General features: G+C 45.4%; 1 protein-coding gene across 2 annotated transcripts in view; it reads left to right on the top strand.

Annotated features, from left to right (window-relative positions):
- LRP1 (LDL receptor related protein 1) overlaps positions 1 to 17,797 on the top strand; it is a 1,437,817-nt gene that overhangs the window by 904,593 nt on the left and 515,427 nt on the right. For both annotated transcript variants that reach the window (XM_086966724.1, XM_086966716.1), the window contains exons 60-62: positions 13,215 to 13,420; positions 14,241 to 14,429; positions 15,391 to 15,539. In XM_086966724.1, coding sequence (XP_086822850.1) covers positions 13,215 to 13,420; positions 14,241 to 14,429; positions 15,391 to 15,539 — 544 coding nt within the window. The remainder of the gene's footprint in view (positions 1 to 13,214; positions 13,421 to 14,240; positions 14,430 to 15,390; positions 15,540 to 17,797) is intronic.

The raw sequence follows: 17,797 nt of genomic DNA, 5'->3' as shown, positions 1-17,797 counted from the left end.
AGAGAACACAACCCTTTCGTAAGACCAAACACATTTTGTGTCTTTATCACCACCACACAAGGGCAACCCTATATCAAAATCTGGGTTAGCTAGGTGGATTGTTAAATGCATACAAATTTGCTGTCACAAAGCTAACCATACGTTATCTGTTCCTCCTAAAGCCCACTCTACGAGGAAAATGGGGGCTTCAATGGCATTATTAAAGAACATTCCCTTAGATGACATCTGCAAAGAAGCAACATGGTCTACACCGCACACATTCACAAAACACTATTGTGTAGATGTGCAAACTAAACTACAAGCTAATGCGTGCCAGGCTGTTCTCAAAACACTATTTCAAAGTACTGCAACAGATAGGGGTGGTCGCCGCTGAGAGTGGGTACTGCTAAACAATCTATGCACAGTGTGTAATCTGCAGCTCATATGCCTCAAACGGGAAAAAGCTACTTACCAGTATGCATCTGTTCTTGGCATGTAGAGCTGCAGAGTTACACATGCTCACCCGCCTCCCCTGGCTACCCTTATCTGTTCCATTATCATCTTAATTAGATACAGCTTACATGGACATCCTTCCTTTTCTTACAAAGCTCCATCATTTCCCTAATGGCGAAAAACAATCTGAGGATGGAGCCGATGCGCAATGTGGTCCAAAGGAGGAGTCCCCTATCTTGTGACTTCCAAAGAACTTTTCAGGACAAAAACAAACTGCAAACATCCGGGCCCAACACTAGGTGGTGATCTATGCACAGTGTGTAACTCTGCAGCTCTACTTGCCAAGAACAGATGCATACTGGTAAGTAGCATTTTCCTTCCTACACCGGTGCCTGATGGATCTCGAATGGCATTTTCACTCGGAGGTGGTTCAGGGTGTCTTGCCCCATTTGGTAGAGCCTTGGTTAGATCTATTCGCCACCGAAGAGAACGCGCAAATTGAGCAGTTCTGCACGTTGGAATTTCCAAGGCAGCACTCGCTAGGCAACACTTTTAGTCTCGAGTGGAGTTGCGGTCTTCTATACGCCTTTCCGCCTATACCATTTCTGCCCAGAGTTCTGAAGAAGATCAAGCGCAACCAGGCCCAAGTGATGCTTGTGGCTCCAGACTGGGCACGAAGAGTCTGGTATCCCAAGCTCTTGCACATGGCCATCGATCCGCCGATCAGACTGCCCCTTTGGGAGGACCTTCTGTCGCAGCAGCAGGGGACGGTCCTTCACTCAAACCTGTCCAGCCTCCACCTCCTTGCATGGAGATTGAGTGGTGACAGTTGACCGCTTTCGACCTTCCTCCCGTAGTCTAACGGTATCTTGGCAGCCAAACAGTATGCACCTATAGATGAAACAAATTTGTGGCATGGTGCTCAGCAAAGGCTCTGGATCCCCTTTCTGCCCCTCTTTCAGAGGTTCTGCTCTTCATTATTTCCTTGGCCCAGCAGGGCTCTTCTCTGGGCACTCTCGAGGGCTATCTTTCGGCCATTTCGGCCTTTCTTTGCCTTCCAGATTAATCCTCTCTTTTCAAGTCCCCTATTGTAAATCGTTTCCTTAAGGGCATTACTCGTTTCCTCCTGTTCCTTTCGTAATGCCCCAGTGGGACTTGAACCTGGTTCTGACCTGCCATATGTTCGCGCCTTTCAAGCCGCTGCATAACTGTCCTTTCAGACTTTTGACACTCAAAACTGCCTTTTTGGTTGCCATCACCTCTGCTCGCCGGGTGAGTGAGCTTCAGACTCTTTCTTCCAAACCTCCTTTCATGGCTGTTAATCCGGACAAGGTTGTCCTTCGCACTAGGACTTCTTTCCTTCCCAAAGTGGTTACCTCTTTCCACATAGGACAGAACATTACTTTGCCCACCTTCTTCTTCCTGCCCCCGAATCCTTCTAAAGAGGAGGAGAAGGTCCACCATCTGGATCCAAAACGTGCTCTTTTATTTTATATGGATTGCACAAAACAATTCCGGGTGGATGATCAACTCTTTGTTGGCTATGTGGGTGCCAAGAAAGGTCGGTCCATGCAAAAGCGGACCATCTCTTGATGGATCGTTCTTTGTATCAGAATTTGTTATTCTTTAGCGAAAAAGGAACCTCCAGCGGGGCTGCGTGCCCATTCCACCAGGGCGACGGCAGACACTACTGATTTGGGCCGTGGAGTGGCCCAGCTCTCCTGGGCCTGCAACCATGCACATCCTGGGCAAGGTGGTAGGTCTCCTCCCCCAGGATGGGCAGGGGGAAGCTTCAAAGGCATACCGCCTCTCTGAGCTTCTCTAGACCATTTGCGGGTACCCAGCAGCTGGGCCCCACCAGTCCTGACCCCCACTCTGGCAGGAAGACTGGTGGGAAAAACGTCAGGAAGGGGGGGGGCAGCCTGTGCAAACCACACCCCTCAGGTGGGGGAGACTAGGTGAAGCACGACCCCGGGCTCCAGACATCTTGAAGATGGGGAGCCCTGCCCAATCACAGCTAGCCTCCTGCCCCCCCCCCTCCCCCCCCTCCCACAGGAGAGGAGCAGGCTAGGGGGTGTACCCACCCCAGGACAGGGGCAAATTGGTCCCTGTCCTTGCCCTACCTGTAACATCCCTAAATTCAGTATTTAGGTGCTCCCTGAACCTTCCTTCCTCAGATCCCGATAAGAAAAGAAGAAAGAAGATCAAGAGGAAGAAGACCCGCTGTGCAGCTGCTAACAATAGGACGACAACAACTGACTTGGCCCCAGTCCTACCGGCCTGTCGATCCTGGAACCTGCTCCTGCCTAATCCCGGCGACTCCTGCGGACGGCAACCTTGGGACACCCAGAGGACCTGCCTACCTTGACACTCTTAAAGCCTGGGACTCCGGTAAGCAGAGGCTCTGCTGCAACAACACCCCTGGTGCCAGCCAGGAAGCTCCGGACCAACCCACTCTGCACCCGCCGAGCCCAGCCCCTGTCTGAGTGATCCAGGACCACGAGGACGTCCCCTCAGCGACTGGGACCTGATGTCCAGTGCCCAAAGACCCTCCCCGACGACCCCTGCAGCCTCAGGACAGAGGACCCCTCCAACCGCGACCAGCAGGGGGTAAGATTTCCCGACTTCAATACACCCCTGCACCTAGCGCCCCACAGCCCATTGTGCCCAACTCCTGTGTGCCTACCTATACTCCAAGATCCCAACTTACCCCTCGAAGTGTTGGTCGCTCTAGAAGATCATTCGTCCCCGAGCCTTCAGCCTTTGTTCCCTGTTCGAGTTCCTCATTGAATAACATTGAGCGCCCGACTGCTCAAAAGCACCCTGCAGCCAGCCACCCGAGTGCTCCTGGCAGTGGAACCTGTACCCTATCCTACTTTCCCACTTGCCCTGAGCAAGTGACCAGGAGCCCAGCTCCCACAGCCGCGTGGCCTGCTAGCCAGCAGCCACCAACCGGAGGCCCCCCTTCCCCTCATTGGATAACATTGGTCCTAACTACCTCTGCACCCGGCAGCCCCTGTGCCGCTGGGGGTGAACCAACATGAACTTACCTGACCCTGGGGGACCCCTGGGTCTATGCCCAGAACCCTAACTTCACCAGCCAAGTACTCACCTGGAAACCGATAACTCACTTACCTGCCATTTGATAACATTGACTGGTTTGACTCGAAAAATCTTCTAAGTGTGAAGTTTTGGAAACTAAAAATATTCATATAAAATCACCCGAATTCCGAAGTACTCACCTGTGATCAGGGGAGAAGCCAGTACTGTACCTTGTAGCCCAGTACTGAACCGCAAAATTAATCCTTACCGTGTTTACTAGTAATCTGTATTTTCTCCATAGGAGTCCATTGTCTGCTTTTCAATGACATTTCTTCTAAGCGTCTGCTTTTGAAAACTTGAAATATTCTGTAAAAATCATATGAAATACTGAAACTAAATTACTCACCTGTTTTAAGTCTAGACCCCCGTGCTGGACCCAGGAGCCCAGTACTGGACTACAAAAGTAACGAGATCATTCTTTACCTGCAACCTGAATTTTCTCCCATTGGTAAACATTGTGTAGTATTCTCTGTGTTGTGCCCCTTAGGCACCTGTAGTTAGAACCTTGTTAGCCTCATGGTTCCAGGCTTTGTCTCAGAATGTGGTGCTTTGACAGTTGGTTTCCTGTCACTGCTCCCTGTCGCTGTGCTTCCTCTAAGCTGAATAAATACTTCTACATCTACACTACCAGTGTGCCCTGACTTCATTACTACAAATATTTTGGCGACGATGCTGCTTGGAGGAAGGTAAAGAACCCGCCTTACCTCGCACACCCTCGTTTTCTGACAAATGAAGATCGGACGTCAGAGGAGTGAAAAAGGGACCCGCTCTGCATTAGAATCAAGATAAGTGAATTTTCAACGTTGTTGGGGATATCGACGTATTTTAAGAGAGTAAAGGGGAGTTTTAGCTGACTTTTGGCGAGCGCTCGTGACGTCCGTGATGTCAGTTTTCCATCATGGTCAGTGCGCACTGAACTTCTCGCGCTTCCTAAGAGGGGCGCGCCAACTCAGTCACGTGAGCACGTCAACAACAACAATCGTTGCTCGCGCTTCCCTAACAACCAAGTGACTCCCTGACAACGAGGCTTCGCGTCTTGAAAGGGGCGCGTCTGACTAAACGTCTATAGAGCGGTTCTGGCAACCAAGTGTCTCCCTGACAACGAAGCTTTGCGTATTGTAAGAGGCGCGTCTGACTACTAGTCTACAGCGCGGCTCTGTTCATAACAGAGGGTTATGCGCTGAAAGTGCTGAACAGTGTGCTTTGTTGCCAATTGTTACACATTGAGTCCATTTCAAACGTTACTCTTAAATACTATATGGACAATTTTAACCACAGCGGCAGGGCACATAAACAAAATAAAGGCAGGAAGGAAACAAATAATACTCCAGTGAAATTCTAAAAGGTTTTTCACATCGCAAACATAGATGCAGTCTGTATCTCCACCACCACCATTTCTGGAGACGCCAGGAAATCCACCCATTAGTTGGAAGAAATGGTTCGATGCCTTCGAGACCTATTTGGGTGCGATAGGCGCGTCAAGATATCGCGCTGAAAGGAAGAAGTGTCTTTTGCTACATTCTTTGGGTTTTGAAGGGAGAGAGATCTACAAACATTTGCCCCCTTTAATTAGAAATAACGCAGAAGAGGATGTAGATGAGTATACCGAGACAAGGATGAAACTAGAACTGAGATTTGATGTTAAACCCAGCCTAGTAGTAATTAGACACAAGTTCTTTAAAAGAGACCAGCTACCTGGAGAAGACGTTTAGACTTATATTTCTAGTTTAAGACTACTGAGCGCAGAATGCGAATTTGAAGGTTTCAGAGAACAACTGATTAGAGATCAATATGTTTGCAAATGTGTAGACAAGTCAATTCAACAGAAACTATTGACATTGGGCAATCCAACTCTTGAAGAAACTATCCGTGTGGCCAAGAGTATAGAGTTGTCTAAAAAAGAAGTGAAGGAACTTGAGAAGAAGACTGAAGAGACTGTTTCAATTGTTAGGACTAAGGAGAACAAAGACAACAGAACGGCTTTTGGTCAGCAACGTTTTGAAAAGAGTAATTTCACTAGTCCCCAACGTTTTGAAAAAAATGCTTTCTCTAGGAATGACATTTTGCTACAGGTGTGGAAATCCCTCACATAACAAGAACAACAAATTTTGTCCTGCAAGAAACTCTACTTGTCGTAATTGTGGAAAGTTTGGACATTTTGCCAAAATCTGTCAAGTTTCCAAACAAGGGAGTTCGACTTTCAGTAATAAGTATCAAGGGCAGAACAATGTTAATGTGGTTGGGGATGTCACAGAATTTTATGGTGGGACTGGGAGGGATCCTGATTCCATCAACTCCATTCAAGACGACCTCAGAGATATGGTTGTCGTGGTACGAGATGATGGTGGTTCCATCAACTGTGTTCAAGACGACTCTGGGGATATGGTCATAGTAGTTCGAGATGATGGTGTTATCATTGGGGATCCCTCAGAATGTGTTGACCCGTATGAGGATTTTAGAGTTGGTGATAAGGTCATTTCTCTATTAGTGGATTCAGGCGCAAAAGTTACAATGATCACTCAAGAATTGTTTAATGAAACTTGGCCTGAAAGGGAATTATTACCTCCAGATAGAGCCCCTGTTTCCTATGAGGGACACAGAATATCTCTTTATGGGTTTTTTGAAGACATTATTCAATTCAGGGGTAGGAAAATTTTTGGGAAAGTTTATGTTTCCATTAAAGGCTTGAACATCTTGGGGTGGTTTCACCAAGGGTTATTTAAGATGATCCTAAGACCAGGCACTAAAGAACAGATTAGTATCGATGAATCATCTGACTATTTTGAAAACCTTGCAGTTGTGGATTCTAATGAATATATTGAGAAATTAATTCTAGAGTTTCCTGCTGTTTTCGGGAATAGTCTTGGCATGATTAAGGGTTTCAGCCACGAGATAAGGGTCAAGGATGGGGCTGTTCCAGTTAAGCACAAGGTCAGGAGTGTCCCTTTCAGTGTGAGAGATGCCCTTGAGAAGGAGTTAAATAACTTGTGCAAGAAAGGAGTTATAGAGCCCATAGAGTCATCCTTGTGGTTGTCTCCTCTAGTGGTCGCCAGGAAGAGGAATGGCGATTTGCGCGTCTGTGTGGACTTGCGTAGTGTTAATAAGAACATTTTGGTTGACTCACACCCTTTGCCAAAGATCACAGACTTGTTGTCTCTTACCAGGGGTGCAAAGTGGTTCACCAAGCTGGATCTGGCCTCCGCCTACCAGCAGGTGGTGTTGAGTCAATCATCTAAACATCTGACTGCCTTTGTCTCTCCTTTTGGGAGTTTTCAATATTGCAGAATGCCGTTCGGTCTTGCTTCGGCGGCAGCAGTTTTCCAGAGACTAATGAATCAGATGTTTAAAGATGTCCCTGGGGTAATTGTGTTCCAGGATGATGTTTTGATCTTTGGGGAAGACAAAGGGGGTCATGATTTTTCTTTGAGCCAAGTTCTACAAATCATGCAAGACAAAGGTGTTGTGCTGAAATCTGAGAAGTGTGTTTTCCTAAAGGAAAAAATGGAATTTCTAGGGCATGTAGTTTCACACAAGGGGGTTGAACCACGTCCTGGTCTTGTTAAAGCCATTGTAGATGCCACTCCACCTGTTGATAAACCTGGTTTGAAGTCCTTTATAGGACTTAGTGAGTTTTACTCCAGGTTTATCAAGGACTATGCATCTAGAGTTCAGCCTCTCACAAATATGCTAAAGAAAATTGTGCCTTTTGTCTGGGACAAGAACTGTCAAGAAATTTTCGAGTGGATCAAGTCGCAGCTGGTGAGTGAGAATGTACTTAAACACTTTGATCCCAACAAGGAATGTGTTGTCACGGTGGATGCTAGTGGTTTTGGTCTTGGGGCTGTACTTACTCAGAAAAATGGGCAGACTGACAATACAATCGCTTATGCCTCAAGAGTGTTGCGTGGATCTGAGGTTAATTTCTCTGTCATCGAGAAAGCGCTTTTAGCTTGCTGGTGGGCAGTCAGGAAGATCAATCCTTTTCTTTGGGGCAGTCATTTCACGATTCGAACGGATCATAGCCCTTTGGTTTCTATCCTGTCCGGTGTGAAAATCAAAGAACATACTCCCAGAATTGCGAGGTTGTCCACCAAACTTCTACAGTATGACTTCAACATTGTGTATCTCCCTGGTTCAAAGAACATCAGGGCGGACTATTTTTCACGCTTTCCCATAACTGAGAGTGATTGTGAAATACAAAAGGAGGATGATCTAGAAGATTGTTTTGTTGCTGCGGCTGATCTTGAAGGGATGTGTGCCGTAATGAAGTTGAGTGGAAGGAGGAGTTGTTGAAGGATGAGGTCCTTGTTCAGGTTGCTAATTACCTGAAGTCTGGTTGGCCCAAGGAGAAGTATGTTTCTGGAGAGTTCCAGACATATGTTAAGGTTGCCGATGAGCTTACGGTGGAAGATGGCATTCTTCTGCGGTGTGGCAGACTTATTCCTCCTGAGAGCTTAAGGAAACGTCTTGTTGAGGGCGCTCATGAAGGTCATTTGGGGAAAACGTTTACAAAGCGAAGGTTGAGGGATGTGTTCTGGTGGCCACAGATGGATTTGTGTGTGGATATTTTGATCGATAATTGTGTTATTTGCAAATCTTCTGACAAAAGTCACAAGGTAAGGACACCTCCCTTGGAGCCCATTCAACTTCCTGATAGAGCGTGGGAAAAGATTGGAGTTGATTTAGTTGGCCCTTTCTATCTTCTACCTTCCTCTTCTCGTTTTGCCATTGTGGCCATTGATTATTACTCCAAATGGCCAGAGATTCGGTTTGTTAAGGAGCCTACCTCTGCCAATGTTATTCTTTTCTTAAAGGATATTTTCTTAAGGGAGGGTTTTCCTTCTGTGGTCATGACAGACAATGGGGTGCAGTTTGTCAGTTCTGAATTTGAGTGTTTTCTGAAACAGTGTGGTGTTGGTCACAAGAAAAGTTCTTTATATCATCCCCAGGCCAATGGCCTTGTGGAAAGGATGAATCGAGTGCTCAATAATTGTGTGCAGTGGGCCATCGCCAGCAAGTGTGTTGTTGAGAATGCTGTACGTTCCATGCTATGGTTTTACCGTACTACTGCACATACTTCTACTGGGGTTTCTCCTTTCGAACTTGTAAGGGGAAGGAAACCTTCTACGAAAATTTGTCCAGGTTGGATGTCCAAGTGGGTGAAGATGAATGTGATGGATGGCATTGATGGTGTGGTGAGGCACAATGTTTTGGCAGCCCAGAGGAAACAGAAGACTTATTTTGATGAGAGGAAAAGATCTGTGCCTCATAATATTTCTGTTGGGGATGTCATTCGCATAAAGGATTCTGTTCATGTCACCAAGGGAAGGAGCAAGTTCTCTAAACCATTAATAGTCGACAGGGTTTGTGGGAATGCTGTGCGTGTGAACAACAAGGATTGGTGGAACATCTGTAAAGTTGTAAAGATTAATAGTAGCGATGTGTTACCTAGTTCTGTTGATGAGAGGGGAAATGGTATTGTTGATGCAACTTGTGGGTCAGAACCTCGCAGGAGTCTCAGGACTTGTAGGATTCCTGCCAGGTTCAGATAGCTGCATTTTAACCTTGTTGTACCAGATTAGTGATTACTGCATTTTTTACCTTGTCGTACCAGATTATTGCTATGTAAACTTATTGTTCTTTTTCTGCTCTCAGATGCGTCTTTTCACTTTATTCTCCATCTTCTTTTTCCTTCTTTTCTTCTTGCTTTTGATCTCTTCTTCTTTTTCTAACTAACAATCTCTATTCGTTTCTCTTTCCATAGAAAAGAGGATAATGTAGTATTCTCTGTGTTGTGCCCCTTAGGCACCTGTAGTTAGAACCTTGTTAGCCTCATGGTTCCAGGCTTTGTCTCAGAATGTGGTGCTTTGACAGTTGATTTCCTGTCACTGCTCCCTGTCGCTGTGCTTCCTCTAAGCTGAATAAATACTTCTACTCTACACTACCAGTGTGCCCTGACTTCATTACTACACATTGCCAGTTTTTTTCATTGAAAAGTTTCTAGTTGTGAACTTTCAAAATGGCTTTATATTCCTGAAAAATCACTACCATAACTAAAACGATTTTACTAATTGGTTTCAGCTTAGACCCCAGGACTGAACCTAGGATCCAGTCCTGGAACTACCAACGTAATCTACAAAGTACTCAACTGTACATATATGATGAAAACGCATTGAGCTCAATTCTATAGTGTGTCTAGAATTGTGTTGCCTACTTCAACCCCTGTATCTATTGTGTTCACAAAGTTTATTGCCTATTTGCAAAGTAATTATGTGAGTACTCATATCGAGAAAAGTATATTTTTATACCTGTTGGTTCTAAAAATAAAACAACTATATCTGTTGATATAAAAATAATTGGCCTGGAGTTCAGTCCTTGAGTGTGTGAAACCTTTTGCTGACTGAGTGTGTACAACAAATGCTTTACACTGTCCTCTGGTACTGCCTTACTGCGCGACCAAGCTACCACTTTTGAAAGTAAGGTCAGTCCTGACTTTAACTTCTGTTATACCTCTGGGGTTTGTGGACCCTATACACACTGTACCTTATTCTGGTCCAGTATATATAGAGCCGCTTTATTGCACATGTTCACCAAACATTACTGCCTTGTCAGCCAAGATGGGAGAGACTGCTTCTTTGGCCGTTTACTTCTCCAGGACTTTCTGGTGTGAACTTAGTTTGCAGACCCACCTCCAGGGTTGGGATTGCTTGGGGTATCTATTCTAAGGTGAGGAATCAATAACTAATAGTCTCTTTCAGATGAACAAGTTATTTACCTTTGGTAACAATATATCTGTAAGAGACATATATTAGTTAGCATTCCTCACCGCCCCACCCATCCACCCCGTTCTGCGAACTGACTTCTAGGGTAAGGGACTCACTTTCAAGGCCCTAATTTTGTGCACCAGTGGTCAGTGTCTTGCATGGCTCTGCGCTTCTGGCGTGGAATGTCATGTAAAGAACTGACGTCCGCATGCCGGGGTGGCGTCTAAGTACATACTGCAACATCATTCCAGCGATCACGACGCCAACGATGAAAGTCTAGTCGACCAACGCAACCTACCGACGCACAGGGGTACTGCTGAAGAAAAATTTTTGGGATCCAGTCTGACGCCTGGGGGTAATTCTAAGGTGAGGAATCTATAACTAATATATGTCTCTCACAGGTATTTTGTTATCGAATGTCAGTAAGTTGTTCTTCAGGTGGCCCACCTTATGGGTGTGCCTAGCCTGATAGTGCAACACACCTACTGACATGCTAATTTTGCCACCTGCTCTGGTGCCAAATGGGCCACAGAGCAGGGGGTGGCATTCTCCGGTCTGGAGGAAGCTGCAGTCACATATTAAAGGCTGCAGAGTCTTTGAAGCCTCTGGCCTTGGTATGCTAATTCATAAGCCATGCTGCTGGAGGAGGTGTGATCACCTTCCTCCGGAACAGGCGTTGATCCTGAACTCTGAGAGCATTCGCTCTCCCGAGCAGTGGGCCAGAAACCCGTGTGTGGCGACAGGTTGGAAGAGTAGCCAGCACACTAAATTACTGGTAGGTTTCAGGGGGTACCTCTAGGGTGCCCTCTGGGTGCATGCCATAATAAATCCAACATAGTGGCTTTATTAAGACTAGGGGTTTAATACCAAGCCCAATTATTTTCAGTGAAGCCTTTATGTAGCTTGGTAATTTGTAATGACCAGTGCCCAGTGCATGTACTTAAGATGACTTCTTGATCATTTACAATGTTGTCGCAATGGAAATTGACACCGCAGGGGCATATCTGCTCATTCAGTATGTCCTCGCATATAATATAATACACCCTTCCTTAGGGCTCTAAGGCCTGCTGTAGGGGTGACATACATATTGTACATGCAGTGTGCATGGTCATGGTACACAGGGAGAATGTCGATTCGTGTTTTCGAAATGGTTTGCACAATTTCACGCATCCTGCAGTAGTAAGCTGCATGCAGTTTTTGTGTGGGTCCCTTTGGGTGTCGCAATACATTCTGCAACCCATAGGGCCCTTATTTAGTACCCATGCACTGGGTAACAGAGGTATCATTTACTAAGGACTTAAAGGGGTGCTATGGTCCTTGCCAATTAGATTACAATTAGACATTAACCTCTTTTAAGAGAAGGAGTACTGGCACTCGGTGCCTGGTTAGCAGGAACCCAGTGCACTTTCAGTTGAAAGGCATCAGTTCTATGGCAATAAGTTTGGGCAATCATGTCAAAAAGGGGCACTTCCCCTACAATGAGCTATGCTGGTAACCCCCCCCAATTTGTATTTGGAAAAGGAGAGGTAAATCTCAAGAGTGGAAGTCCAGATGATGGTTAGTAATAGTAAAGTCCAGTTTAGGTACTGTGGACGCTGAATAAAGGGCACGGATTTGGGTATAGACCCCTGACCTGAACACTTTTTGCAGTTTACTCACTTAATGGCATTTTACATTTCGAGCTTGATAGCTGATAAGCATTCATTCACAAAAATGTGCACTCAAATGAAGGGCATCACCCTGTTATCTGTGTGTTTGGTCTGCATTTGACTTGCTTTGTGAGTTCTCTCTGGTTTCTGACATAGATTTCAGGTCCCTGGCTTGACAGTTTATACATTGAGAAATAATTTGTTATACCCAAAGATTCCTTTAGGCTATTCTTTGAAGAGCACTCTAATTTTAGATGGCTGACTTGTGAACTCTCTTTGTCTGATAGTTTAGTCAGTAGCATAAAAGAACATATGGTGATCTCATATCTGATTTATAAAAGGACAGTGGGAATCTAGCTGCATAATAATGGTAAAACACAGCTTTAGACAAGTAACTAAGTAATGAAAACACTCCTAAGAACTAAAGTCAACAAGCACAATTCATACTTAAGTGAACATTGGCTAGTTCTTTTAAAATTAGCAGTGATCACTAAACATGTTCCTTACTTCTTGCCCTCCCCAGACGCTGCCACACTTCTCACATCCTACGCCGTCTTCACTGGTTGCCGGTGAAACAGAGAATCCAGTTTAAAACACTCTGTCTAACTCACAAGATCCTACATGGCTAAGCCCCCCAAATACTGCAGGTTCTCTGCTCTTTCTACATCCCCACACGTGCCCTTCGCTCTGCCGACCTCCACCTCGCTTGCACCACTAGGGTACGCAAGAGCAGAGCAGGCGGACGATCCTTCCCATTCCTGGCTCCGGCCCTTTGGAACTCCATCCCCCCTGAGGCACGTGCCACGCAGGATCACTGGCCCTTCCGTAAAAAAATAAAAACCTGGTTGTTCGCCTCCATTTAGCACAAGCTACCCAGCTCAGCTTGCCAATCTGGCTCACTCCACTGTATACTTCATAGCACCCGCTGGTTGACTTGTCTGCAAGCGCTGGGACGCCTTGTTGCTAGGGCAGCCATGCGCTATAAAACACAACTAACATAACATAACTAATCCTAACTCCTCTGTCCACAGTTGTCACTTTTTTGCTCTATACTTAAGTCAGTGCCTAAAGTTGAGTTAGGATGAAGGGATCTGGAAACGAGCTTCTGTGACATCTTGGCATCATGTTTCTCTTAATGCAGGCTCTGCAGTGACTGTTGCTAACAAAGTCCCCATGTTTTGTTGATGTGCTCTGCAGATCTGTGCTTATTTGAACAAGCTTCTACTTGTTACCTGCAGGTTTAAATTTTCTTTTTTACTTCTAACAGCTACCTATACTGGACAGACTGGGGTGACCACTCGTTGATTGGCAAGATTGGCATGGATGGTTCCAACCGCAGTGTGATTGTTGACAGTCGAATTACTTGGCCTAATGGCCTCACCCTGGACTATGTCAATAGTCGCATCTACTGGGCTGATGCTCGTGAGGATTACATCCAGTTTGCCAGTCTGGACGGTAGCAACCGACACACAGGTAGGGCATTCGTGAAGACAGAGTTTTTGTTCTGATTGATTGGTTAGGTCACTTTGGACTTTGTTTGGTTGAGGCCATCACTCTAATGCTACCAATTTGGTTTGTGAGTGAAGTGACATTCATGACGGAAGTTAATTAATCACAGGATGTGCAGCAGAGGTAGGGTTGAATATTTAGGGTCCAACAGACCTGCCCTGACAGCAGCACAGTTTTGTTTTTAAGGTTGGCATAACATTGACTGCAGCAGGGTAGAGTCTTAAAAGTTTAATAGGCACTGCTGACACCTGTGGGTAGTGTTGTTAGGGTAGACCAAACACAGCATTGACTGCAGTAAGTATGCCTTGTCACCAGGGAGGCTGTCTATTCTATAGGAGGCCCAAAACACAGAAATAATTTTGGAACAACTCACTACTCCAGTTTGTGTTGTCTGCTCTTGGTGGTCCCATGATATGTTACGGAGTTTAAGAACCTTTTTGTGCCAAGTGCATTCTGAGAAAGGAGGGTGGCGTATTTGGGAAGAGCATTGGTGGAGCTGTGTATTGGCTCATCATGCCCTGATGGAGCTTTTCTTGATTTTATTTCCATAGAATCATCGCTATTAGATGTTTTCGTCAAAGACAAAAACCGTTAGAAAAGTTCATTTATATTTCTGTGGAAATGTAAAACGGTCTGCCTCTCAAATTATGTTCAGCATGATTTTTAAGTGATGCTTCGCAGAATACCTTGGAATGCTGGCTATTCTTCACGGATGTTCTGTAGTTGTCTACTTTTATTGTGATCTGAAAGAACTCTGGTGATCTTTTTTTCTCTTTTTCGGCAGTGTTGAGCCAAGACATCCCACATATCTTTGCTCTGACCATCTTTGAGGACTACATATACTGGACAGACTGGGAGACCAAGTCTATTAACCGGGCACATAAGACGACTGGGGCTAATAAGACCATGCTCATCAGTATCCTTCACCGGCCCATGGACATTCATGTTTACCACCCCTACCGTCAGCCTGATGGTGAGGAGGGTTACAGTCATTGTTATTGTTAATTGTCATTTATAAATTACATAATCTGACATTATTAATGTGTTACAGTGCTTTCAGTAGTAGTAGTATGCGGGTAACTTTGCAAACAGTGAACATTGTTCCGGGGGTTTTGTGGATATGTGTGGTCAGTAGGAGTGTGAGATTATGTTGGGTGAGATCAGAGGGTCGTACCAAATTACTTACATACTTTCTCGATTGGTATGGGTACACATTTCCTTGCAAATAAATGTGTGAGAGGAAGTCGAAGTAGGCCTGCCAAACCACAAACCATATGTAGAGTTGTGATGTGATCTATGTCAAGAGAATTTATAATTCGAGTTAGCAGCTAATTAGATTGTATTGTTGTAATTTGGTTTTTCTTTAGAGCCGTCTTGCCTTTATGAGCCCAAAGCACTTTCTGGCTGGTCTAGTTCTGTTATTTCTATTGTATTATTTGCATTATTTTTATTGTTTGAAGATCGTTTAATTTCCCTGACAAAGATGTGGAGCACTTGCATCCTGAAAGCGCATATCTCAAATCCTGTTTATGGTTTGGATGAGGAGCTTCAGGTCTGGCCATGTCATAGAAGTATGGTCTGTCAAATGTCACTGTTCATGAGCGTGGGATAATGGAGAGAGTGTAGAAATAGTTGCAGTTGCCCATGCAGGTACATTCTGTCTTTAGGACGGACATAATTATACATTGGAACCGCCATTGATGTGCATCAGTAAGGTATGTATGAAGTATATATGGCACCATGGCTTACGTTCCATTGCAGTAAGGATTTCCCAGTATCTGTGGTTTGCCGTAGGAACAGTGGTTTTAAGAAGGGGTCTTCCTGGCTTGCTTGAAACCAAGCTGGACAAGCATAGCATTACCCTGTCTATGTTCATGTGTTTTCCATGAATGTGCATTTGTTGCTCTCACCACTCCCAATCTCTTCCACTCCAGTCCCTGACCATCCCTGCAAAACGAACAATGGAGGTTGCAGCAATCTGTGCCTGCTCTCCCCTGGTGGGTCTCACAAGTGTGCCTGCCCCAGCAACTTCTACTTGGGTGCAGATGGCAGGACCTGCGTGTCTAACTGCACCGCCAGCCAGGTGAGTTGCTGTTTAGGGATGGCAAATTGTGGCTTTAGTCTGCTGAACTAAAACCCTTGGTTACACGTTATTTTGTATTTGGTTAAACATGGTTACTTTTTTTGAGCGGACATTGAAAGCGATCATGAGTCTTACTTCTCTTTGTAAATTAAATAACATTTTACAACCATTTTCTCGTCATGCTTGTCACTCTGTATTTTTGCTACCTTGTTATCTGATTTACCCTGCTGTTGATGAGTTTGTATTATATACGACGTTTAAGGCCTGAAATAAAAAAAAATAATTGCTTGGGCATGTCTTTAACTATACAGCAATCTAATGCTTTAGACCTAGTCTGCTCTGTAGAAATAATTTGAATAAATGAAAATACTCTTATTGTTCAGATAAACACTAATTCTTTGTTGCTTTGTATTTACGAGCTTCACTTCATTGCATCATGTTGCCCTCTCATGCTGCTCCTTTTATTTTTACCAATGTCCTCGCTCCCCCTTGTGCTTCATATTCTGTCTCTAGCTCCTTTCTTGCTTGCATACATTGCCCTTTTTTGTATCTCAATATCAGGATGGTCAGTGGGAGGCATGTGATAGTCAAACCATGAATAAAGTTTTGTATCAAATTGATATATGTACATCAGAAATCCCACTGTTTTGGCAATTGAACTGGTTTCAGTGAATGACTCTCCTCCTTTCACAGTCTGTCTACCCAACAGGATTTCGGTGACATTGAGGAAACCGTCTGCTCACAAACCAAGGGAATTGCATGGGATATTTGAATGAAACTTCTAGCTGCAGATTTTTTACCTTGCAATATTCCCCAGATGTCAAACTGGATCTTGAAACTTTTGGTGAAAAGTACCCCTGCGCGCTGGTAGGTAGCATTGTTCAGCTCCACGTGGCTTTGTCTGCACCGGAATTGATGTGCGCTTGCCTTTATAGGCGCCGCACCAGTATGCTGACATCAGTCCTTTTCTTTTTGCACCAGTCAGCACATATCCGTAGAGAGCTACCCCCAATTACTTTTTGACTGATCTTATTTTGACCTTTTGTCAAAATATTTGAGTCTGTCTCCTGATGCATAAGATGTTCACCAGAACAGCAGGTTTTAAAACACACAGCGCCGGTTACCGAAAGATGTATGTGATGGATCTGCACTTGGCTTGCCTCTGGTGTCTTGAAAGAGAACATAACACCAAGGCAGGCGAGGATTACCGCACAATGCTTTCCAAGGTGTTGAACTAGCGGTTCCCTCAAGCTCCTTGCTGCCAGATGTCGAACGACTTTGCAAAGCTCCAGATCTCGGTCGCGAGGAAGGTTCAGATATCGTTTGCGAAGTCGTACCCGGCAAACGGCGGCCCGTTCCCAGCCATTGTTTAAGTCCAAAAAAAGTTGTTGTTGAAGAGGTCTTCGACTTCACCATGCAAGTCTTTGGACGAATCCCGGGGCTGTCGTCACTCAAGGCCTAGCTCTGTGGTGGAGCCTGCTCATGCATCGTCACTGCTGCTTTCTGAATTTTCTGGGAGCTAGAATGACTCCTGTCCAACTTAAAGAACTTAAAGGTCATTAACCATATCTTTCGGCCTCCAGACCCCTCTGAAGCACCCTCCGGTGGGTTCGCCAATCTGGTCTAAGAGATCCATTGATGGGTTCGGAGTGGCACCGGTTGAGCTACTTTGACCTTCCACGGTATCTACTCCAGTGCTGATGCCCACCGTGCCACCAACTTCCAATGGTAGCACTGCCCCATCATCATTCCTGACTCTGATACGGAGCTGGACTGGCGTCAACCGGTTCCGGCACCGACTGAGGGCAGACTCCCCATAACATAGCCAGCGCCTTATTACTATGATAGGCCTGGACTGCACTCCCAGCCACATCAGCCAGCCAATAGCACAATCTTTTCGTGACTAAGTGTGAGAAAGTGCCCTCTTCCTGCATGGTTGCCCCCATTTTTCTGCTGAACTGCTGATGTACTTTGACTGAGTGTGCCCTGGGCTCCTGCCAATCAGGTACCCAAGGCCTATGTTCTTTCCCTTAAACTGCATTGAAGACAAAACCCAATTGGCACTCTTTGGCCACAGGTCAGGCCCTGGTAAATCGTACCCTAGGTACCCAGGGCACTTGTGACCAGGGAAGGCCTCTAAGGGTTGCAGCAATTATTGTGCCACCCTTAGAGTTCCTGTACCTTTACTCTCACACGCTGCGTTTGCAGGCTGCGTGTTTTGGTGCAGAACAAAGTGAAGAGTCGACATGGAACACATC

The sequence above is a fragment of the Lissotriton vulgaris genome, chromosome 1_1 (assembly GCF_964263255.1).
Source record: "Lissotriton vulgaris chromosome 1_1, aLisVul1.2, whole genome shotgun sequence".
In the NCBI taxonomy this organism is placed as follows: Eukaryota; Metazoa; Chordata; class Amphibia; order Caudata; family Salamandridae; genus Lissotriton; species Lissotriton vulgaris.
The sequence above is the reverse complement of the archived record's forward strand: the minus strand, read 5'-3'. Positions and strand labels throughout refer to the sequence as shown.